Raw genomic sequence first — 25,783 nt, 5'->3', positions numbered from 1 at the left:
TCCCTGACTTCCTGTGGCATGGCTCATGGCTCCAAGTTTTGAAGGTTAATGAGTAGGGCTTTTCTTCCTGGGGTTTGGCCTGCCACCCCCTGCCCCACCCCAGCAGACATTTAGTCACACATAACACAATAATTATTTCTTGCTAAATGGAGAAGATGGACCCAGGAAGAGCACCGGTGATTCACAGGTGAAAGTGGATATTAGACCATGGGAAATCGAGGAAGGAGCTGCGATTTTTTTTTTTAATTTTTTTTTTAAAGATTTTATTTATTTGACAGAGAGAGATCACAAGTAGGCAGAGAGGCAGGCAGAGAGAGAGAGGGGAACCAGGCTCCCTGCTGAGCAGAGAGCCCGATGCGGGGCTCAGTCCCAAGCCCTGGGATCATGACCTGAGCCGAAGGCAGAGGCTTTAACCCCCTGAGCCACCCAGGTGCCCCCCTGGAGCTGGGATTTAACCATATGGATGAGAGGAAGGGGCTGAGTCAGAATGACCAGCTGCATTCTGGTGGGCACCTCCAGAAATCATGGCTAAAGCGAGGGGCGGGGTGGGGAGAGGTCTTTAATAGTCCCTGGTCCTGAAATGGATGAAGTGTCAGTTTCTCATATGTCTGTTTCACAGGGGGCTGCTCTGTGTTCTAAATTGGCCAGGCTAGGAGGCTGTATTAGGGTAACAACTTTTAAAAATCTCTGCGTTTAAAACAATAAACATTTCTTACTTACTTCGGTGTTCACTGCAGGTTGGCTAGATGCTGTGCTCATTTTGTCTTCACTCAGGACCCACACTGATGGGACCTCCACCTCCGAATCTTTGCTGTCCTACTAGCAGGGGACAGGAATGTACCCATCTCACACTGGCCTGGAAAGGCTTCACTGGCCTGGAAAGGCTTTGCTAGAAGTGGTACACATCACTGCCCGTCCCCTTTCACTGGCCAGAGCAGCTCACCTGGCCGGCAGTGCCTCCCTTCAGGGGAGCCGGGAAATTCGTGCTCTCGTGTGCCGGGGAGGAGGAAGGGCAGAATAACAAGTGCCGGCATGATAAGGGTGTCGTGTTTTCTAATCCTCAGACGGTTTGCCAGCCAGTGCTGAGAAGAACAGCTCAAGAACACCCAGGGCGCACATCTCTAGACCTCGAACTGGACCTCCAGGCGTCTCTAACCCGTCAGAGCCGGCTCAACGATGAGCTGCAGGCCCTCAGGGGCTTGAGGCAAAAGCTGGAGGAGCTAAAAGCTCAGGGAGAGACTGACCTTCCGCTGGGTGTCCTGGAAGATGAGAGGTTCCAGAAGCTCCTAAAAGAAGCTGAGAAGCAGGTACAGATGTCGGTGTCTCCACTGTCCCTGAAGGGTGGGAAAACAGCGGGTCCTAAAGCCGGCCCAGTGGGAGGTCCCCAGCCTGCACCTGGGTTTCAGCAAGGCCGCGGGTCCTTTTCCTGGAACACAGAACGCTTTTCCCCATTGTTGTAGGCCTTTTTTTTTTTTTTTTTTAAACCTAGGCTGTTGCTCAGAGTGTGGAACTGCCATCCACCAGGGTACAGATAGGAGAGCCCCCCACCACATCACCCCCAGCTGACCGGCCACCTGTTAGCAAGGAGTGCGGCCACCAGAGAGAGTGGTCTGTTTCTGCTCAGCGGTTGTCTCTGTCTCAACATGAGACTTGGCAAATAAATACAATTTAATTTTTACTATAAATGACAAATCTCATTTGAATTTTCTGAGTAGCTCTTTAAGGTTCATGATGCACCTCACTTATTAATATGTTATTCATTTTAATGCTTCTAAATTTTCACATTCTTCCTTTCCTTCAAAAAAGATCACACTCCACATAATCCCGTTCTCCCCTGCCTTTCTTTCACCGTATAGGTTACTGTACAAAATAAGGTAAAAATCACTGATTTAAAAACTAGGGTATTTTGGGGGCGCCTGGGTGGCTCAGTTGGTTAAGCGTCTGCCTTCAGCTCAGGTCATGGTCTCCGGGTTCCAGGATAGAGCCCTGCGTCAGGCTTCCTGCTCAGTGGGGAGTCTGCTTCTCTGTCTCTCCCCCTGCCTCGATGCTTGCACTCTCTTTCCCTCTCTCTCAAAATAAGATTTTTTAAAAATCTAAAAAGAAAAAAAAAGACTAGGGTAATTTTAAGGGAATATTTCTATTGTTCTGCCACCTACCTACAACTGAAATTTCCTAGAACCTGCGTATTTATCCAGTTGGCTTATTCTCTAAGTTTAGAATTCCTATTTGGGTATAAGAGAGTGTATCCACATCCGTATGTAATAGACAAATAGAATTTACTGCATAGCTGAAACATTATTCTCTTTCAACCATTTTGGATGAAAATCTGAAATAGACTATACACTTTCTTAAACTAATAGAAAATCTTGTCCGTACTATAAACTTCCCTTTTTGGCCCATAGTTACTATTTACTTCTAGTGTGTGGTCGTTTATTTGCTAGCACTACTAATCCTAGATGAAACTCAGAAAGTTCATGAAGGAATTTTAGGGATCTGACTGATCCCAGTAATTTGTAGAGAAAGTTTAAGCAACAAAGCATATCACATATCGGGGCACCTAGGTGGCTCAGTCATTAAGCATCTGCCTTCGGCTTATGTCATGATCCCAGGGTCCTGGGATCGAGCCCCACATCAGTCTCCCTGCTTGGCGGAAAGCCTGCTTCTCCCTTTCCGCCTGCTTGAGTTCCCTCTCTCACTGGGTCTCTCTCTGTCAAATAAATAAATAAAATCTAAAAATAAAAAAATATATATTTATATATATATATATATTCCATAGCTGTACTATGTCCCACCTGATAGAAGAGACCTTGGCATACAGTAGGACATCAGTAAGTATCTCTGTTCAGTGGAGAGTTGAATTGTAGGCCTTATGTTTGGTCCTACAGAGACTACAAGGATAATTGGACGCTGTCGTGCGCTCTCAGAGCTTACGGATTGACAAAGGAGATGAGCCAGACACACCAGGTCCTCAAGAGAAATCACTTTCTAGTGAGATCAGGAGGTGTTTCGTGGAGGAAATAGCAAAGTGGCCTTGATGGCAGGTAGTGGGACTTTGTCCACCGTGGGCGAGAGGCAAGCAGGTGCAGGAAGCACAACAGTCCAGGTCTAGGGCAGCTCTCGCCAGTGAAGGGTCCGTAGATGTGAGCCCCCAGCAGAGCAGTGCCTCAGTGTGGCTGTCCCTACATGATGGAAGATTGGGTTAAAAGCTGAAATCATCAGCTCTTAAATTTGTTACCTTGATAATAACAATTGCTTTTATTCTCTTGAGTCTTTGAATTAACACCAACATTAACAATCATTTCAGACTCTTGGCTTGATTAATATCATGGAGAAGCATCACAATTTTTTTACCTCTATGGGTCCAAGGCTTTCAAAGCTGGATTAGCATTTTACAACTATTGATTTAAAAAGAATGCTACATCTCTGAAGGTTTTTTCTTGTTTGTTTGTTTTTGATTTGTCATGATGTGAAATTCCAGATCCTTGGGCATCAGTAATTATAAAAACTTTGGGGCCTTTTTTTTTTTTTTTAAACCTTAAATCATACTGCTAAATTCATTCATGAACTGCTTGGAATTCTAGTTTGTTTTGACAGCTACTAATCTCCAGTTTATAGAGAGAAGCTCAGTAAAGCAAAAAGTTAATTATTTGAAAAAAACTAAAATAAACAAAAGACATAACTCTGACGGGACCAATGAAGAGAAGATACACACACAGAAAATTATAAAAGTAAAGAGATAGAATTATGGATAACTTTGAAATGTAAAAGATAAGTGAATAATATAAAAAATATAGGCCCACAATTCAGACAAATATCTAGGAAAATGGAACATACTAGAATGGATTAAGGGGGAAAAACAATTGAAAATCCTATCTCTCTTAAAGAAATGAAAGCAGTGATTTAAAATGTACCCACAATGAAAGTATAGGTCTAGATGTTCTGTAGCTAAGGTCCACCAAACTTTCACTGGCGAGAGCTGCCCTAGACCTGGACTGTTGTGCTTTCAAAGATTATCTCAATTTTACATAAACTCTTCCAGACACCAGAAAAAGAGAGAACACTTCACAACTCATTCTACGTGACCAATGTCCCTAATACCAAAACTAGACAAAGATATTACCAGGAGGAAGAATCACAGGCCAGTTTCATCCATAAGTATAGATGCAAAAATCCTGAATGAAATGTGAGTAAATATAATCCAACAATATACATTTTAACCATGTTGAATTTTGCAAGGATTCTTTATCATTAGAAAAATCCATTAATACGATGAATGCCCTGAACAGATTAAGGAGAAATACCCTTTGGTCAACTGAGCAAATACAGGAAAAGTACTAATAAAGGTCCATATTTTTTTTTTAAGATTTTATTTATTTATTTGACAGAGAGAAATCACAAATAGATGGAGAGGCAGGCAGAGAGAGAGAGAGAGGGAAGCAGGCTCCCTGCCAAGCAGAGAGCCTGATGCGGGACTTGATCCCAGGACCCTGAGATCATGACCTGAGCCGAAGGCAGCGGCTTAACCCACTGAGCCACCCAGGCGCCCCAATAAAGGTCCATATTTATTCATGTTTAAAACTGTTGGTAAGTAGGAAGAGATGATGTCTTTAACTCATCATTCTTTTAAGAGAATCACCAAAAGCAAATATGGTCCTAAATAGACAAACATTGGAATCGTTCTCTTTAAAATCAGACACAGGCATTCAACACTTCTCTGCTCAACATTCTAACCAGTGGGAGGCAAGAAAAAAGTAGAAACAGAGAGACAGGAAAGGAGGAGCTAAAGCTGTCATCATTGGCTGATACGATATTGTGTACATTAGAAATCCACAAGTTCCTACAAAGGATACGAGAATTGAACAAGATGGGCAAATAGAAGAATCATTTACAAAAGTCCATTGCCTTGCTAATATACACCAGCCAGAAACAACTGGAAAATTTAATTATGAAGATACCTTTTCACCACAGTATCAAAGAATATCACGTATCAAGGAATAAATTCAACAAAAATTTATATTATATTAAAAGAAATACTTTTAATAACCTTAAGAGGAGAGTGTTAAAAAAAAAACTTAATTCATGGAGAAGTATATACTACATTCATGTAGAGCAGATGTCAGCCGAGTTTCCCCGTAATGAACTAGAGAAGAAATATTTCGTCCAGAGGCTTCTCATTCACCACCTCTCAACTCTGCCATTTAACACAAGAGCCGCCACAGACAAGATGTACATAAATATTTGGCTGTGCTGTGTTCTAAGAAAACTACAGAGAAACAGACACAGACCATAGTTTGCCACCCCTGACACAAAGGAAGAGTCACTGTTGTGAAAATAGTCAATTCTCCTTAAAATGTACTGCAGATTCGATGTCATTCCAAGCTGAATGCCTACGTGGATCTTCATGGAAATTGATGCAATTGATGGAAGAAGAAGGACAAATAGCTAAGACACTTCTGGAGAAGAAAAACCAAGAGCAGGGACTTGGCCTGCATGAAATCAGTTGTTAAGATAATAAGGACGCAGTGGGGGAATCAAGAGACAGCCACTGGAGTGAAATGAGGACCAGAGACAGACGCACGTGTGTGTGGAGTGTGGCGGATGGAGAGGTAGCCGGTCAGGCAGGGGCGGAAGGAGGGACCACTGAATCAGTCAAGCTTGGAAAAAGGTCATCTGTATGGGAAAAGATAGTGTCGGATGCCTACCTAACCTACAAAAATCAATTCTAAATGGAGTCAGGACTTCCATATCAAAAATAAGAGTCAAAAACTCAGTGAGAAATGCGGGGCACATCTTTTCATGTTTCTATTTCTTGCCTCTCTGACATCTCTCCTGTGTCCTCCCTACTTGGAGATAAGGTTGATTGGGCCAGAGTTGAGAGTCTTGAATGCCGTGATGGGGAGGCACCGAAGGTTTCTTGAGAGGAGGCTTCTTTGGGTGTGGTAGAGATGTGTGTGCGACATCGGCCGGTCCGTTTTCCACAAAATACAGGCTAGGAGCGTGGGCAGGACCCAAGCTGTCTGATCCTGTTTGAAAGAAACAAGGCTGAGGCATCCTTTCGGAGATCAGAGTATCATAAATGCACTGTCTCGTAAGTGGGCATTTTAATCTTTCATTGTCGCCCTCCACTCTGAGACTTTTGCTGGTGTTAATAGATGACTCAAGGTTTGCAAGTTTTTAGGGTGGCTCTTGTTTTCCTTCTTCATGAAAGAAATCCTTGGTGCAAGTAGATGAAAACGGAGGGCTGTAGAAGCCAGCAGCCCAGGAGATCTTCAGGGTTGATGCGTTGCTGAGTTTCTAAAAACCTGTGCTTCAAGTAAAAGTTGATGTTTGAGGCACACGTTCTGCGTGTTCATTGTAACGTTCATTGTAACGATTTGTCCTTGAGTAAGCCAGTCAAGAATGTGTGTCTGTTCTCAGCTGCGGAAAATTCTGGGAGGGCGGTCCTGGGGAACTTGAGCAGAGCTGTTCCCCGTAAAGGAGAAACACCTCTTAAAGGCAAGTCTTTGCCCTCCTGGGTGCCTTTGGTCTAGCAGCAAAGTCCCAGGTAGACGCCCTAGGGGAGCCACGAGGCCGTCCTCTTGCTGCTTCTATGTTACGGTGCCTCCGGGAGGATATTCCCTCCCACCTTGACAAAAATCTCCTCTGCCTCATTAAAGCCTGCTAGACTTGCCTGCCAGCCATGATTTTATCCTGTTCTGAGTTTTGCTCGCCCCTTACCCACCCCTAGAATACACAGTTGTCCCTTGACTTGCTGGTGGATGGATAGATACACGAACTTGAACTAAATTCCCTTACAAGTGACCTCTTTGAAAACTGTCACAGCTGTGTCCTTCAGGCACGGGTGCTCTTGTTTCCCGGGCCTACCCCAGAACCAGTGTCTCTTTGAAAGTGCTGCTGCGGGGACAGGAGGATTTTTGTGCTTCAGACAGCACAACCCAACACACTTCTGTACAGAGCCTCGTGTGCTTGGCCTGGCCAGCCGAGTTCACCGCATGCTGCGCTGGAGGCTTTCTGCCTGCGGCTGCGCAGAACTGCTTCCAGGATCCTGGGTATTTGCTGTTTGCAGTGCGGCTGCAGATCCCAGATCCCTGGAGTCTTGCCCAGTGCAGGACATAAGCAGGCCTGGTTCCGGCTTTGGAAAGTGTCCTAAGAAGAGTGACATTTGAGCGTTCTTTTCTGTAAAATAGTGGTTTGCTTTTATACTAATTTGCAGTTACTTAGTCATAAAATTGTACCTACTTATGCATGATTCTGGTCCCATAATAAGCTACTGATGACTATAATCATCCCTACAGAAGTTGCATTGGTGATTATGCTTAGAAATTTAATTATGTCTTCATCGGGGTTTTCTGATCTGTGTCTCTGATGAACCAGCACCTCGTTGGTGCCATAATCAGTTTGCACAGCAAGATTCTGAGGGAGAAGAGCTGAAGGAGGGTTCACTTGCAGTCATGCGGGGCGTGGGATAAACCCTCCCATCGCACTGTGTCACTACGGGGGTGCAGCCCCAGGGGCGGAGCAGAGGCAAGGAGTGGGGAGGAAGAAGGTGGCCCCTGGGTGCTGCTTGGTTGCCGTAGGGCCGGCCCCCGGGAGCCACGCACGCCGAATCTCACAGGCATCCTCTGGGAGCAGGAGGAAACCTTCGTGGCTAAACACGAAGATGTAGCTAAATAACCAAGGTCATTAAGAGCTGAGGTGGTTGTCTTCATAATTTTATTCAAGTTTCCATACCACTGCTCTCATTTTCCTGGGTTGTTACCATGAATGTCAGATGGGGACGGTATTAACAGCTCTGTATGAACGTCTTTGTTAAGAGCTGATGCACATATAAACCAAATGCGGTATTTGTGTGCACGATACAGGGCTGAGCTCTGCCCCGCCTGGCCATACCTGGTGAAAACGTCTTTGGTAGACACTGGCGGTCCTAGTTGAGGGCGGAAGTGTGAAGGAAGCGAGTGAGGTACCAGCGAGGGCCCGCAGGCGCCGGAGCGCAGGGGGTGGGCGCTGCATGCTGTTCGCCAGCTCTGTTCTCACGGCCCTCCCCCTTCCTTCCCGGCACAGCTCCTTCCTTCCTCGTCTACCAAACAAAGACAAATCAGCCTTATAAAATGCCATAAAAATGGGCACATCTGCAGCTTCGGTATTTTCCATGCTCAGATAAGGTTTTACATATTTAATCTACAAAATTAAAAGGATTGGATTAGATGACCCCCGAGATCCCTTGCAAAATCTGTGATCTGTTTGAGAGCGGATCCAATTCTCTTTTGGTAGAAGTCAAGATGTGGAGAAATACGCAGAACTTGAAGGCTGCGTGGTCCAGCAGCCAAGCCATTAGGGCACTTGCCATGCTCGGAGAATCCTGCAGTTCGAGGTGAGATGTGATTCCCTGAGCCTTTTCCATCTAAAGCATCCGCAGTTGGGTCTTCCATAGGCCAGTAGAGCAGCGCTCATAACCACAATGTGGGAGCTACGCTAAGCCCTCCCCCCAACCCCCGTATCTTTTCTTCCTTCTGCCTAAGGACAGCTGTTGTCTCAAGTAGCAGGGAGGGTGGAGCTCTCAAAGCCAAGTGCATTTCATACCGTCGTAAAACCAGCCGTCTGATTCCCAAGTACAGCCGGTTTCTCTCTCTCTGTTGACCAGCTGCTGGACTGGTCCGCTAAAGCTCAGAACAGCCCCGACTGCGAAAACAGATGATTTCAACGGTGTGCCTTTGATTATGGCCGCAAACGCCGCTAACTGCTATGGGCTTCTCCTGCTTGCTCCTCCTGTCCCATCCACTTCTTTGTACACACGCGGACACAGCAGCACACACGCACGCACACTGCCCTTGGATTCCCACCACTTCCCTGAAGCAGTGGGGCTTTGTGGGATTCTCAGCAGCAAGCTCATAAAGTGCCTAACACTGAGCAAAGAGCCTGCCGATTGCCATAAAAAATAGAGCTCCCAGAGAAGCAGTTAATTGAAGGCAGCCGCAGAATTTGCTTCCCTGGTCCAGAAAGCTGCTGGCTCTCAGGATTGCACTCCATAACCTTCCTCCTTTGTGGTGGAAGGGGTTTTGTAGCTCAGAATAAAAACCGAATCCGAGTTAGTGGCTTCTTGTATCGTACAGTCCCTCAGAAAACAGAGCGAGAAACGTAAGATCTGAATTCGGACCAGAATTGCTTCTTCTGTTAGGCTTCTCTGCGTGGCTCTAGGTTGGCACTTTCCGCAGGTCAGGCACCCATCGCATAAACTGAAGGATAGTCACACTTTTCTGGAATCTAGGGTGCAAAAAGTGGTTTCTGATCCTGTGAACCAGGCAGCTTATCATGACTTGTTGGTGAGAAGGGAAGACGAGTGCTGAGGAAGGCATGGTATTTTTCCAAAGGAGCCTCGTGTTGCTTCCAGAGAAGAAATTTCTTTCTCTTCCTCAGAGTGTTTCCCTGTCAACACACCAAAGTTCTGCGATGCTAGCCTTTTTTAAAGCTTAAAATAATACAGATGTTAACATTTAAAACTAGATTATGCTAAGAAAATCGTGTGTCAAAGACACCAATACACCTCATTCAACAAAATAAATCTTACTGATTACAGTGAAGTACTCAGCAGGGAGGTTTAACTGCCAGAAAGTTGGCTCCTCTTGATTATTAACAGCTGACAAAACCTTCTCGCGATGTATTTGGTCACCCAGATTTTGAGAGGAAGATACAGGTGTGTAGGTACAGATATAATCACACAGACAAAGGCAGTTTCCAGAGAAGTAGTCAATTACTCAGTGGGGAAAAGCAAGACGTTCCGTGGTCAGTCTTATTTTGAAACAAAACCAGATTTCAAAGTGATTTTGCAGTGCCCAAAAACATTCTGGAAAGGCAGTAGCCATCCACCTTATTTAGAGGGACCGTCTCACTAGTGCTCTTCTGCAGAGGGTAAAACAGACCCCCACCGTTGCATTTCTGTGGAAGGTGACCAAAGGCGGGACAGGACCCAGGGAGCCTGTTGTAATTCTCATCTGATAAAACACATCTCAGAGAAAATGGCCCAGATTTTACCTAAGTATATCCAGCACGTACCTTCTTTTTCTGGCCTTTCCAAATCTCTATTGTTTAAGTCAGTAAGCAGATGGCTATTTTAAGATTGGTTTATTCAGGGGTGCCTGGGTGGCTCAGTGGGTTAAAGCCTCTGCCTTCAGCTCGGGTCGTGGTCCCGAGGTCCTGGGTTCGAACCCCGCATCGGGCTCTCTGCTCAGCAGGGAGCCTGCTTCCCTCTCTCTGCCTGCCTCTGTCTGCTTGAGATATCTATCTAATAAATAAATAAAATCTCTAAATAATAATAATAATAAATAAATAAATAGAAGAATAAACTTATTATTTAAAAAAAAAGATTGGTTTATTCATATTCCATGTTGCCAAGAATTAGGATAGCAACAGTGCTTCTGTCTGCTTACTAGTTTACCAATTCAATAGATGGCATCACGGGAGAAGTCATTGTCATTTGTTCCTGTTTACCAAGTCAGTAGTTCCTTCTCTGGGACCTCATGAAAAAGTATTTGTTTGCTCAGGATAAGACCTGACCTAGGAACTAAAAGATCGCATTTGTCCTCTGTGCATTCGAGGTACATCAAACCAGAAGCTCCGAGTGACAGCTAAACTGTCTCACCGATTGCAAAATAATCAAGAGAGAATTAGTACAGAGCCAGTAAAGGCGGCTTTTCTAAAGATTATTTATTTATTTGACAGAGAGAGAGAGAGATGACAAGCAGGCCAAGAGGCAGGCAGAGAGAGGAGGAAGCAGGCTCCCTGCTGAACAGAGAGCCCAATGCGGGGCTCGATCCCAGGACCCTGCAATCATGACTCGAGCCGAAAGCAGTGGCTTAACCCACTGAGCCACCCAGGCGCCCCAAAGGTGGCTTTTCTAAACAGAGTCTTTCAAAACAAGGAAAGTGGGGCAGTAAAAAAATCTGGAAAAGGATTGTTTGTGGTGAAAAGTCAGAAGTTAACTGCAAGGGATTATGATTAGCAAAGTACTAGGAATGCCCTTTCACAGAATAGTTAGCTTTCCATAAAGTGGTGTGAGTGTGATTGATTCTAAATAAGTACTTGCTGGATAAGTAAGTTTAAAATGTCATATTTCCGAAAAGTGCCACAGCATTTTTATTTTTAAATTCACAATGCTTTAGTGCACTTGAGCTTTGAGAGTATTTTAAAATTCAAAAATATTTTCTTTAGCTAAAAGATTAACATACGCTGATTGTTTAAATCCAAATAATCCAGAACTGTATAAAGCAGAAAGCAGCGATGCCTCCTTGATGCCCCGTCCTCCTTGGCATTTGTCCTTCCAGCTTTTTCTTATGCCGTGTGTGTGTGTGTGTGTGCGCGCGCGCGCTTGTTATTTGGAAGGGTTACACAAAAATAGGGTCATGAAGATAAATTGTCGCGAAGCTTGATTTTCTCCCCCCACCTAATTCTGTGTTCTTATATGAAGAACAGCGTTCCATTGTAGTAAATGTTGCTGTACTTCATTATTTTTAAGGCATTCACCTGTGTAGATATATCATAATTATTTATTCTAATGACAGTTCCCAAAACTTTCAGTTATTGGACGATGTGGAAATGAGCATTCCTGTACATTTTGGGACACCGTTCTGGATTCAGTAGTGTTTCCAAAGCGTAAATGCCTCGGCATAGAGTTGCTGGTCCTGGCAGTTTGGCTTTGAACCAACCATGGGCAAAGGTCTTGTCCCTGTCACGTCTTATAAGGCTAAAACCTTGTTCTTTCCTGGCCTTGGCAGAATCTGAAGCATCGGGTGCATATGGGAAGACAAGATCCTTATAATCCCTTTTTGCCGGCGCCAGTCTTCTCTCCTTCCAAAGTTTGTAACCGAAAGACTTGGCTCTTTCAAGTCCAGAAGGATCTCAATGATGGGACTGTCCAGTCAGTTTAGATTGTAGGCTGCAGGGGACCACCCCTAGCAAAGCTGTTTTTTCTTCCTTCTCTTTGTGCCAATGCTGACTTCTGGCCTGAGTCGATCTCTGTCTTAGACTTTGCTCTAAGCTACCAACAAACACCGACATTCTGTATTTTCCCATTTCCTTTACAGCTCCAGCTGCAACCACCGTGACCAGTGGCCCCCAGTAAGCAGGGCTACATTTCGTGTGGTGTTAGTGGAGCACAGCACTTGGGAGGCCATGAGGAAACAGGCTGACCAGTGGTCGGGGCAGGGGCTTCCCATATGACTTGAGTCTCCCTGGCCCCTAACTCCCCTCCCCCAATGCCCAGAATCATACCGCGCCTGGGGAGGGGGGCAGATGCGACTCTAGATCCTTCCTCCTGGCAGCAGTAGCACTGTCCTCTCCCCTCCGGTGGCTCAGGCATTGGGACATGTGCTGTCCCCTACACTTCCCTTAAATGTTCCCAGTCTGGTAGGTGCCAGTGGTGTCACTTTGAGGAGATGTGTTCATTTGCCACTTGTGTTTATTCTGTGAGATGCCTCTCATACCCAGGGCCCTTGTCTCTGTTATGTCTTATTTTTCCTCTTTGAAAGGCCTCTTTCTACACCAATCCGTTACTTGAGTTACAAATGGTTTTGTGCACTCTATCGTTTGTCTTTTGAACACCTTTCAAGTGAGAGAAGTTCTGATGTTTGCTCGACTTTGAATCTAAATCCATCAGTCTTTATTTTCTGGCCTTCTGGAGAGCTTTGTTGGGAGTCAGTCACCGTTGGAAAAAACCCAAGGCTATTCTAAATCTTTTGAGAGTTACTGAAGCACATTAATCTTAAAAAGATCGTCATCTGGGGGCACCTGGGTGGCTCAGTCGTTAAGTGTCTGCCTTTAGTTCGGGTCATGATCCCAAGGTCCTGGGATCCAGCCCCACATTGGGCTCCCTGCTCGATGGGAAGCCTGCTTCTCCCTCTCCCACTCTCCCTGCTTGTATTCCCTCTCTCACTGTCTTTCTGTCGAATAGATACATAGAAATCTTTAAAAAAATAATAATAAAATTTAAAAAGATCGTCATCTAAACACCTGTTCTTCCCATAGACACACGCTCATTCTTTCAGCCTGTGTCCGCAGCACTCCCACTGGATGCCGGCAGGGGGCGGCACTGGGGAGTGCGGCACCGAGAGGGCAGACCAGACCCCACCCTCAAGCCGCTTCCAAAAGGGAGGCAAGGTTAGGGAGCCTTGGAAAGAACCTCTTGTTCCCATGCTGCCCACCGGTCTCATTGTGAAAACGGCTGATTCTTGGTAAACATGCCAAGAAGAGCCCCAGACCCAGATCTGGATAAACCCCCTCGCAGTGCATCTTGGGAAGGATGAAAAGGACGGTGGTTTCCCTTGGCGTCAGAGCAACGACTTGGAGTCTGTCCAGCAAAGGGAGCTTCCTAGAGCTTAGCTGGCTTGGTTCCCCCAGCACCCTGGGGAGGATTAGGAGGGCAGGGGAAGAGAGAAGCTGGGTCACCACCGAAAATTCTGCTTCGAAGTCCTTTTTTTTAAAAAAGCTTCCCAAACAAATGCCAGAAACCAATTCACATATTTGTAAGATCTCACTCTTTCCCAGACTCAAAGTAACTTAAATTAGATTTCTGTTTCTGTCAGGTGAGGATAACTAATGTTTTTAAGTATGCATTGACAAGACTGCTTCGAGATGACACTTCCCTTCATTAAGTACGTAGGTAGTGTGTGGCCTTTGACTTCATATAATTCATGGTAGAACACATCACAAGCAGCTTCTGCAAATAGAGGCCATTTTCAAAAGCAAACCACAGAATTAAAAATGTTTATTGTGCACTTGAACCTCTATAAATTATGTTGAACAGATGCAAAAACAAACAAACAAAAAAAGATGCAGTCCTTGCCCTTCTGAAGCTTTGGGACCCGAGTAAACAGCTCAGACCCCAAAGCAAACCATGAGCCAAAACCCTAAATTAACAACCAAGCAGCCTCTTAGCTTTACCTGAAAGAGGGAGTTGGTGCCTTTGTGGAGGTTGGTTTCCTCATCATGGATAAGTCACATAATTTCCAAATAATGAAGGAATGAAGAGTAACAGCACATTTATACCTAAGCCTCATTCCCGATTCACAGTTCACTTAGGTAGCCAAGGAACTGTCCTTTTAGATGTGTTTTTAAGCTATAAGTCAAATTAAACAAAATTACGATTATTTTCTCCCTGATAGTAGAGTAATACAAATGCAGAATTCTATACAGACATAGATGTAGCTATAAATGATTGCAGATATACTCTTTATTGTGGATAGTTTGCAAAATACACAGGACATGCCTGCTTTTGTCCCCTCAAAATCTAATGTAACCAAATGTGCATTTATCTAGATGTTTAAATGCTAATTCCCACCTTCAGTGAACATTACAGGATGGAAATAATTTAACGATATGATTCCAGAAAGTTAATTAAATAATTATGCTACAGCTATTAAAGGATGTTATCAAGCTATTAAAAAGTTATACCGGTATCCAAGACCTATAAAGAACTTCTCAAACTCAACACCCCCCAAAAAAACAAGTCAAAAAATGGAGAGAAGATAAGAGCAGACACTTCTCCAAAGAAGACATACAAATGGCTAACAGATACACTGAAAGAATTTTCAACATCATTAGCCATCAGGGAAATTCAAATCAAAACCACAGTGGGATACCACCTTATGCCACAAAACCACAGTGGGATACCACCTTATGCCACAATTTTTTTAATGGCAAAAATTAACAAGGCAGAAACAACAAATGTTGATGAGGATGTGAAAAAAAGGGAACCCCCTCACACTGTTGGTGGGAATGTAAGCTGGTACAGCCACTTTGGAAAACAGTATGGAGTTTCCTCAAAAAGTTAAAAATGGAGCTATCCTACAATCCAGCAATTGCACTACTGGGTATTTACCCTAAAGAAACAAATGTAGTGAAAAGAAGGAGCACATGCACCCCAATGTTCATAGCAGCAATGTCCACAGTAGCCAAACTGTGGAAGAAACCAAGATGCCCTTCAACATAAGAATGGATAAAGAATAGATACAATGGAATATTACTCCGCCATCAGAAAGGATAAGTACCTGCCATTTGCATCAACATGGATGGAACTGGAGGGGATTATGCTAAGTGAAGTAAGTCAAGCAGCAAAAGATAATTTATCATATGGTTTCACTCGTATGTAGAACATAAGGAATAGAATGGAGGATGATGATGGGGGAATGAAGGGAAAACTGAAGGTGGGTGGGGAATTAGGGCGACCAACCATGAGAGACTCTGGACTCTGGGAAACAAACTGAGGGTTTCAGAGGGGAGAGGGGTGATGAGAATGGGGCAGCTGGGTGGTGGGTATTAAGGAGGGCATGTGTTGTGATGAGCACTGGGTGCTATATGCAACTAATGAATCCTTGAACACTACATCAAAATTCTCGATGTACTGTATGCTTGCAAACTTAACATAAAAAGAAAAAAAGTTATGGACTTCTGTTTCCTGGTCTGGCCTACAAGGAAATCAGTGTTCTGCTCTAAAAATAAGGAAAGAGCATGAACAAACTAAAAATAAACAACTCTTCTTAGATCTGTCAGGAAAATGATATCACGGGTTAAAACAATGCCCCCCAAACTGGAGAAATAGGCAGCACAGAAAATGATAACTCACCAGAGCAGAAACTCTGGAGGAACCAGTGCTAGGGTAGGAGAACCTAAACTATAATTGATGAGTCCTGGAGGTTCCATGTAGACAAGCCTGAGGGTTGAAAACTCCCAGGGACTGGCCATGGGAAGCCTCAAAACTTCTGTGCATTCTCATGTAGCTCTACCAGGTCCTCTTAGTGAATATCAGAAAAGAAAATTTCCTGCACTTCCAGCAGGGAAAGGGGGGGGGGCATGCTGAAATACACCAGAGCATTCTGTTAACAAGAGCTGCCCCCAGGAGCAACTGTTTTGCCAGAGTCTAACCTACAAAGGTTTTCTGAGAGCCTAACCAACTTGGGAGAAGATAAATACCCACTCCAGCCAGGCTGTTGTGCCTAAATAGGGTGTGGGGGAACTGAGAAACACTGTGAAATTCTCAGTTGGAGGCACAGGCTCCCCAAAAGACTGAGGCCTAATCATAAGACTATAAAAGACTTCCTGTTCGCCCACACCTCCGCTTCATTACTAAAGACCTGCTTACAGAGTTCCATTCACCTGTTACATTATGTCTGTTTGGGCTTCAACATAAAATCACCATACTGAAAGAAGAGGCAGAAAAAAACATTAGAACCAGATTTAGACATGGCAGAAATGTTGGGATTAGGAGACCAGAAATTTAAACAATTATGACTCATGCACTAAGGCCTCTAATGGGAAAAGCAGACAACATGCAAGAATAAGTGGTCAATATTAGCTGAAGGAAAAAGGAAATTCTAAGAAATAATTTTAAAAAATACTAGACATCAAAAGCACTGAAGGAAATGAAGGATACCTTTGATGGGCTTGTTAGCAGACTAGATATGGCTAAAGAAAGAATCTCTGAGCTTGAGGAAATGTCCGTAGAAACTTTCAAATCCGAAAATCAAAGAGAGAAAAGACTGAGGGGGGAGAAAAGGGATAGGATATCTGAGAACTGTAGAACAACTACAAAAAGTATACTTACACATAATGGAAACACCAGCACAAGAAAGAGAAAAGCAGAAGAAATATTTAAAGCATAATGATTGAGGGGGCGCCTGGGTGGCTCAGTGGGTTAAAGCCTCTGCCTTCTGCTCAGGTCATGATCCCAGGGTCCTGGGATCGAGCCCCGCATCGGGCTCTCTGCTCAGCGATGAGCCTGCTTCCCTTCCTCTCTCTGCCTGTCTCTCTGCCTACTTGTGATCACTGCCTGTCAAATAAATAAATAAAATCTTAAAAAAAAAAAAGGCACAATAATTGAGAAGTTGTCCAAATTAATGTCAGATATGTCCAAATTAATGGCAGGTCCAGGAAGCTCAGAGACTACCACATAGGATAAATGCAAAACAAACAAACAAACCAAAATACCCTATACCTGGGCACATCACACTCAAACTGCAGAAAATCAAAAATACAGGAAAATTCTTGAAAGAGGCCAGAGTAGCTTCTACAGGAGCAAAGAGAAGAATTACATCTGACTTCTCCAAAGCCATGCAAGCAAGGAGAGTGGAGTGATCTATTTAAGGTGTTGAGAGGGAAAACAAAAACAAAAATAAACCCACCAGCTGAGAATTCTGTACCCTACAAAATTATCCCTCAGAACTGAAGGAGAAGTACTTTCTCAGGCAAGTGAAAATTGAGAGAATTTATTGTCAGTAGATCTGCCTAGCAAGACATGTTAACAGAAGCTCTTCTGAGAGTTGGAAAATAGTATAGGCCAGAAACTAAGATCTACATAAAGAAAGGGAGAGCACTAAAGGAGTTAAGTGATGATAAAGTTAAAACATTTATTTTTCTTACTCTTAATTAATCTAACATAACAATTCATAATAATAATAGCAACTATGTATTTGACATATATATGCTTGTGTGTAAGTGAAATAAATGACAGCAATGACACAAGGAACAACAGGGAGAGATTAGGAATATTTTATTGTTATATGGTACTTGGACTGTCCATAAAGTACTGTGATGTTTTGCATATTGCAAAATATTGGACAACCACCTACAAATGTTTTTAAAAGTATAATTGATATGCTAAGAAAGGAGAGAAAATGGTAATATAGGATGCTCAATTAAAACCACAAAAGACTGCACAAGAGTAGAAGGCAAAAACAGAAACAGAATAAGAGCAATGGGAAAACAATTATCAGTATGGTAGATATCATTCCAGCCATATCAGTAATCACTTTAATTGTTAAAGACTTTAAGTAATCTCTGCACTGAATGTAGGGCTCCAACTCACAACCCCAAGATTAAGAGTCCCATGCTCTACTGACTGAGCCAGCGAGGTGCCCCTCAGTAATCACTTTAAACATTAATGATCTGAATTTGCAAATTCAAAGAGATTGTCAGAATTTAATAAATGGCAAGACCTGACTGTATGTTTGTCTACAAGAAGCCCGTTTTACATATAAAACACATATAGACTAAAAGTAAAAGGTTACAGAAAAATATACCATGCTAACACTAATCAAAACAAAGTGGGAGTAGCTATATTAATCTGAGACAGAGCAGACAGCTGAGCATAAAAGTTGTCTGATATAATGAAGGACATTACATAATGATTAAACAATGACATTACATAATTACTGACAAAGGAATCATTTTCCAAGAAGAGATAGCAGTCCTTAATGTGTACGCACCTATTAACACAGCATCAAAATATATGAGGCAAAAACTGATATATCTACAAGGAGAAATAGGTAGATCCACTCTTAGAGTTGGAGACTTCAACAGCCCTTGGTCCTAAATGGACAGATCCCAAAGGCCGAAAATCAGCAAAGACATAGCTGAATTCAACCACACTGTTAATTAACTAGATATAACTGACATCCATAGACTACTTTATCCAACAACAGCAGAATTCATTCTCCTCCAGGTCACATGGAACATTCACCAAGAGAGACCATGTTTTGTGCCATAAAATACAACTTAAAAATATAAAAGAATACAAATCATGTAGTATCTACTTTCAGACCACAATGGAATAAAACTAGGAATCAATAACAGATAGCTGGAAAATCCCAAAGTTCTTGGAGACCTTACAACACATTTTTAAATAACACATGGGTCATAAAAAGGAATCTCAAGAGAAAACACATTTTGAACTAAATGAAAATGAAAAGCCAACTTATCAAACTTTGTGGGATGCAGCAAAAGCAGTGCTTAGAGGGAAATTTATAAATAGTGAATGTATATACTGGAAAGGAAGATTTAGAGTCAATAATCTAAGCTTCAGCCTTCGGAAACTAAAAAACAAAGAGTAAATCCAAAGCAATCAGAAGAAAGGAAATAAAAATTAGAATAGAAATCAATGACATCGAAAACAGGAAAATCAATAGCAAGGTTGCAGGATATAAGGTTAATATATAAAAAGTCAACTGCTTTTCTGTACTCTACAGAACAAGTGGAATTTGAAATTAAAAACACCACACAATTAGCATTCCCCCAAAATGAAATAATTATATATCTAACAAAATATGTATAGGATTTAAATGAGGAAAGTACAAAACCTGATGGATAAAATCAAAGAACTAAATAAATGGAGAGACAGTCCATGTTCATGGATAGGAAGACTTAATAATGTCAAGATGTTAGTTCTTCCAAGGGTGCCTGGGTGGCTTGGTTTGCTAAGATTCCAACTCTTGATCTCAGCTCAGGTCTTGATCTCAGGATCATGAGTTCAAGCTCCCCACGGGGCACAGAACCAACTTTAAAAAAAAGGAAAAAAATATTAGTTCTTCCCAAATTGGCCTATAGATAATGCAATCCCAGTCAAAAACCCTAGCAAATTATATCATGGACATAGACAAACTGGCTCTGAAGTTTATATGGAGAGACAAAAGACAGATGATAGCCATCACAGTATTGAAGGAGACAAAGTTGGAGGGCTGACACTACCCAACATCAGGACTTAACTGTAAAGCAACAGTAATCAAGATAGTGTAGTATTGAAAGAATAGATAAATCACTAGAGGATCATAGAGAGCCCAGAAACAGACCCATACAAATAGAATCAACTGAATTTTGACAGTGGAGTGAAAGCAATACAATGGAACAAGAGAATCTTTTCAACAAAATGGAACACCTGGACATCCACATGCAAAAGAAAAAAAAAATTTAGACACAGATTTTACGCACTTAGCGAAAATGAACTAAAAATGGATTGTAGGCCTAAATACAAAACTGTAAAGAACTGTAGATAAAAGACTGCTATCCAAAATATACAAAGAACTCTTAAAGCTCAACAATAAGACAATGAACAGCCCAACTGAAAAGTAGACCAAACACCTAAACAGACACCTCACCAAAAAAGATATATAGATGGTAAAGAAGCTTATGAAGAGGCGCTACACATCATATGTCCTTAGGGAACTGCAAATTGAAACAACAGTGAGCTACCAGCACACGCCTGTTAGAATGGCCAAACTCAAACACTGATGCTTCACTGACAACACGAAATGCTGGCAAATACATAGCACAGGAGGAGCTCTTCTTCACTGCTGGTGGGAATGCAATAGTACAGCAACCATGGACCCAGACTTTTTTTTTTTTCAATTCTTCTTTTCCCCAGCTGTGTTGAGATGTAATTGACATATAAGATAGCATGAAGTGTAAGATGCAGGTTAGGTTAACATTTTTCTTACAAAAGTAAATACACACACTCTTGCCATATGATCTAGGAGTCACACTTGTTGGTATTTACTCAAAGGAGTTGAAAAGTTATGGACATGGATGTTACGGCATCTTTCTTTATAACTGCCAAAAGTTGGGAGTAGCCACGGTATCCTTCAGTGAGTGATGGATAAATAAACTGTGGTACTTGCAAACAATGGAATATTATTCAGTGCTACAAAAAGAAAAAAAAAAGCAATCAAACCATGGAAATACCTGGAGGAATCTTAAGTTTATATGACTAAGTAAAAGAGGATAACCTGGTATGTAACTTGTACATCAACAAACTGCTTTTAAAATTAGGCTAAGATAGAAAACAGTTTGAAAAGATGAATCAGAGGTTGAAATGTTAGGGCCTATTTCTTGGTCACAGTGCCATAGTAGTTTTTCATTTCTTTTTTGGGGGGTTCTTAGGTTTTCCAAGCGTACTAAAATGATCACATATTACCCAAGTACTAAGATCTTTGAAATTCAGTGAAATAAACTTGCGGCAATCAGCGACTGCGCCACAGCTGCGTGAGAGGGGCACCCGACTGTGGTGAGCGGAGAGGGACACTACCGCTCCCCCTCCCTCCCCCCTCCCCCCATCACTGTCCACGCTCCACTCTGGGCTCAGGACCCAGGCTCTCAAGCCTTAACAGCACGTCTTCGGAGCTTTCTAATCAGTGCTCTTTGGGGTTTTGTGATTTGATTTCCTTTCCCAGGCTGAACAGTCAAAAGAAGAGCAGAAGCAAGGTTTGAATGCAGAGAAATTGATGCGGCAAGTCTCCAAGGACGTGTGCCGGCTCCGGGAGCAGAGCCGGAAGGTGCCTCGGCAGGTGCAGTCCTTCAGGTAAACCCCCCGCCCACGACACCGTCGCGTGGTCTCTCGCCATCTGAATTATGCCGCCAGTTCGCATTAGCGCAGGAGTCCCCAGATCCTCTCCTACCATGTGACCGTAGATGCTTCCGTCTGCTCCTTCCTGAGGTTACAGACTCCCCCGCCAGTGGCCCTGACCCGATCCAAGCCCGGCTCCTAGGAACTCGGGGTGCGCCCCACCCCCCGAGAAGCAGCTGGCACATCTCCCTGAGTAAACACAGAAAGACACAGATCTTCCGGGCTTTTGTTGTTCACTCATTCAACAGACGTTCTTGGGCCCCTCCTGGGCCCCCTCGCCGTGTGGGGTCGGGGACGCTCCCCGGGAGCAGGGGGCGTCTGGGGCACTCTCCGGCACTGGGGACGCGCACACACACACTCACTCACCCTGTCTGCTTGTCTCACCTGGAATCAGGGGCCCCGTGTGCCCTGCTCCTCTGATTCGTCGAGGAAGTTTGAAATCAGGAGTCAAAAATGGCCACTCAGGGCTGTGAGGCCCCGCGTGCAGCGGGGCTTCCGCTTCCGGCGCTCCTTCCGGCCTGTAGTGACGTCACGAGCACCCGCCCTCGCCTGAGAGGACGCCGAAGGCGGAGACAGCGGTGCTTCCGGGTCCCGGGGTTCTGGGCCGCTCCCTCCTCTCTCTCCTGCCCTTAGTCTTCAGAGCTTTTCCACCCCAGCACTTGGCTCCTGACGCCGCACTCCCTCCGCCGCCTACATGGACTCTTAGTTTCTCGAAGGAAGGCTTTGTTGTTGTTCTCTTCTTTGTCGCTGCCCCCGTGCCCGCGCGACAGCACCACCCCGGGAAATACAGTTGGCGCGGCGCTGTGTGTGATGTGCAGACCTGGCACCTGCCTTTGGCAACTATACGATCTTATTATTACTATTATTATTATCATTTTAATACTCTCCTAACCTCTGAAACCTTTCTGCCCGATCTTTCCCAGCCTCTCCCTTTCGGGTTGTTTCTCCTTATCCCCGCTTTGGGATTTGGGACAGCTCTGCCTTTGCTACAGTCACATTTCTTCTTTCCCCCGCCTTGGGAGTCATGGGATCACTCAGCAAGGGTCCCCTACCTGGGCCTGGTATTGATCTTGAAGAATTTTCCCAGTATCATGTGTTTTTCTGCAAGGTCCCTGTAGAACTTTGCTACGAAGTCCCTGGGACTTTGGGCTTACGCATCCTCTCCTGCCTCGTTTAGAAGCGCTCATAACGGCCCCCCGAGTGGTTTAGAAACGGTCTGATGCTGGAAATCCAGGAAGGAAGTGCCTGTCTTGGTCTGTAGGCGATTCGCTGCAAACCGGAGCCACCCTTCTCCTTTATAGCTCCCATCAAGGGATAAGACGGGGGGAAAAGGGGTAGGGGGGAGACGATCTTGATTTTAGAGTGTTTCGCCCAAGGAACAGATCACCTGTGCAGGCTTGCAGAGACCACACTGGGCTTCTTGGGACTATTTTCAGTGGTCGCAGAGTATTTTCAATGTTGTGTTCAAGCCAGTTTATTTCTTACCCCTAACTCTAGGGAGAAGATTGCCTACTTCACCAGAGCGAAGATAAGCATTCCGTCCCTGCCGGCTGATGACGTATGATCACACCCCCTACAGAAAGTACTGTTACCTCTTCACTAACTAGGGAGGGTACAAGACTGAACATTTGTTTTGTTTTGTTTTGTTTTGGGGGGGGGGGGTGTCTTTTGTAACGTGACTGTCCACTCTTTAAAGAGCTTTCATATCACATCAGATTTTCAACATGTTCATTTGTAAAAGTACCTTGAATGTAATTCTTGTATGTTTAAAAAAGAAAAAAAAAATCAGGTAACCAAAATGGAGTGATCTGGTACACAAATGTAGTCCAGTACCTACAAATCGCCAGCAGCCTGTGTTTTGTACAAACGGAATAGAGGTGGCGCCCAGAGTATACTGTTGAACCAACTGTCAAGAAAGAACTCGGTTTAGCAGAAGGCGAGCTTGGCTTTTCATTCGATGTCTTAGGGGCAGACCAGGAGGATGGCAACAGGCCCACGTGGTATCTTTGTACCCCTGGTTTGAAGGCAAATAGGAGTCCAATGAGTCCAGCTCGAAACAGGTGTTGCGCCCACGCCATCACCCGTGTTGAAGCCCCTGTTTCCTGAAAACACTTTCATTCTTGTCCTTTTCTTGGAGTCTAAAGAAAACCAGATGCTGAGTGGGAATCTCGGAACCCAAAGGAGCAGGGCTCCGAACTACAGGGAAGACCTTGTGATTTGTCACATTAAGGGTGGGCAGGGAGAGGAGAGAGCCTGGTACCCTCAACCCACTCGAATCAGCACGTGAGCCAGCACCCACGGCCCAGAACATGCCCGGACTCCGCGGCCGTGTTCCAGCCAGGTTTCCAGCTTGCGCTGCTGAGCTGCTGTCCCAGGTCCGAGGGTGGTGCCCATGACAAGACCATGGTGGCCGGCCCTCTGAGAACAGACAGCACCCACCTTGTGGCGGGGACACGGACAAGAACTCCCTCAGGAAAATGGGAATCTTGATTAAATCAAAGTTGCCAAAAGAAAAAAATTTTTTTAACTTTATTAAACTGATTTCTCACATTCACTAGGAATTATTTTGCAGCTCTCATTCTTAGGGGCTCCCATCCGTAATTTGTGGTAAGGAGGCCAAGAGAAGAGTGTGCCTGGGGAGATGATCAATCTGAAGTATGGGCCAAGGCGTTTGTTTCAGAAAACAATCCTAGATGAACTAAGGTAGGCAGAGGAACAGACTCCAGCCAGCCAGTGTCCTCCCCCTCCCCAGCCCAAGCATGGGCTTAAAAGAAAGCAAACCGCCCTATAGCTCTGCCAACATAAAGGCTTTTAGAATAAAGAGTATTTATGCAATTTAAATCCTACTTATCATCCAGCCAGTTACAGTAGAAGAGGCAATTTTTGGCTAGCCGTCTTCTGTAACAAACTAAATCTTTTTTTTTTTTTTTAAAGAAATGCAAAAATCATCTTCAAGGAATGGACCCCTTAAAAAAATATGTATTAAGTTCTATTTCTAACATAGAATCCCCGGCAGGAATTTTTAGTTTCTTGAAAGTAATTATACGTATTTTGGAAAGTTCCTTTTACCAGAATCAAAATTCAAATTAAGCAATTTCTGAACCTAGAACTTCAATTATTTTTTCCTCCATTGTCCCACCACTTAAATCTAAATGTCTCTGAAGCTATAACCGGATGTGACACGACTTTGAACATAAACCAGCCTTGTGAATTGGCTGCACACAGTCCTTCAAGGCCGTGAGGTTCATTCTATCAGATGACTAAGGAGAACTAGAAAGAGAATACCATTCATCCTTGTCAAGGTCAAATGTGAAAGACAGAGGTTTATTTAATGTAGAGCTAAATGAAGGTCAGCTGTTTTCAGCGTCTTAGCTTGACCGTGAAAATGTTTATAGAATTTTGTGTAGTTATACCGTTCAATTCTATTATCTTCATTTATTTATTTACGGTCTTATTTATGTTCTGTTTAATATATAGTTCGGTTCTGGCCATTTTAAATGTTTGACATAGAAGAGGCTATATTGGAATAGCTACACTTTTATAAGTCTTCATCAGATTTGCTGTTTACTTTTTGTAATACAAAAAGTTTCAGACAAGTATAAAAGAAGAATAAAATCTGTCTCAGGCTGGTAGTCAACAGTTGTGACCAGGATTTGGGTTTTCTTTTACAAAATTTGCTCATTTCTAACATGAGAAACGAACTTATTTTAATATAATCCTTTTCCACACTTTTAAAAAAAATCAGCAATAGTGTTGTGTATTTTAGGCAGCTTTTAACAATTCTGTCATATTTGTACTAACCCAAATGATTCACAGTGACAAAACATTTTAATAACTTGATCACAAAACCATATGAACAATATGAATTTTAATATTATAAATACTATTTTTTAAAGGTAGAATTTATTCTGCACAGGGTAAAAAGAATGTAATATTTAGTTCTCAAGTTTGAATTATCAATATGTTATAATTTTGTATATCAGAATCTAAGTTACAGGTACAAAAAAACATATTGCTAGCCAAATGAACAAAATCTAGCTGTCTGTAGCATGCAAATCAAATCTAAAATCTTTTTTTTTTGCTATTACTTTATATTGTATTAAATATCAAAAGCTCAGGACTGAACTAAATATTTAATCAGGTTAAATTCTGAATATGTTTCTGTTTCTGTTAATTGTCTCTGTAAAAGTACGCAAATACATCGCATAGATTAACTTTGGTTTCTGCACTTTTGCTGTGTTTGTGGGTGGAAAACGGTTCAGTGGGTTTGTTTGTTTTTTTAAGCAAAGATGCATATTGCTTCATACTTCATTTCAGTGTCATGTACTGTTCAGTCAATTTCTCTGATTGTTGCAAACAAGAGTTTACCTGAGCCGTGTACTGAGCAAATACCAGATCCGTCATGAGGAACTTCCCAAGCCAGCAGTTTGCTGGAAATGGTTCTGGATTGGGCGGTCAGTATTGTTGATAGAAAAAGAGGGCCTATTTGTATCATGCGGAGTAAAAGAAGGAGTCCCCAAGGTGAGCCAGGAGCTTCCCCCCACCCTACCCCCCCCCCACCTTGACCTGCAGCGCTCCCCCCACCGCCCCCCAGTGGCTGCTCCACAGAGCCGGCGGCATCCA

General features: G+C 43.4%; 1 protein-coding gene and 1 long non-coding RNA gene across 3 annotated transcripts in view; one reads left to right on the top strand and one right to left on the bottom strand.

Annotated features, from left to right (window-relative positions):
• WWC2 (WW and C2 domain containing 2) overlaps positions 1–25,374 on the top strand; it is a 202,421-nt gene extending 177,047 nt beyond the window's left edge. Inside the window, exons 21-23 of one of the 2 annotated variants that reach the window (XM_082715818.1) lie at positions 1,065–1,307; positions 20,988–21,115; positions 22,658–25,374. In XM_082715818.1, the coding sequence (XP_082571944.1) occupies positions 1,065–1,307; positions 20,988–21,115; positions 22,658–22,724 (438 nt within the window). In that variant the 3' untranslated portion in view covers positions 22,725–25,374. Of the gene's footprint in view, positions 1–1,064; positions 1,308–1,489; positions 1,686–20,987; positions 21,116–22,657 lie in introns of those variants that run through there. The other variant, XM_082715817.1, reaches the window with a different exon arrangement.
• On the bottom strand, positions 19,648–21,981 carry LOC309855471. Its single transcript, XR_014306821.1, has 2 exons — positions 21,545–21,981; positions 19,648–20,458 (listed from the first exon to the last, which is right to left on the bottom strand). It is a non-coding gene; the product is annotated as an uncharacterized lncRNA (long non-coding RNA).
• Positions 25,375–25,783: the final 409 nt, after the last annotated feature.

Source organism: Mustela nivalis (assembly GCF_964662115.1).
Source record: "Mustela nivalis genome assembly, chromosome: 20".
NCBI lineage: Eukaryota > Metazoa > Chordata > Mammalia > Carnivora > Mustelidae > Mustela > Mustela nivalis.
Note: the sequence above shows the minus strand (reverse complement) of the source record. Positions and strands in the feature narration are given on the sequence as shown.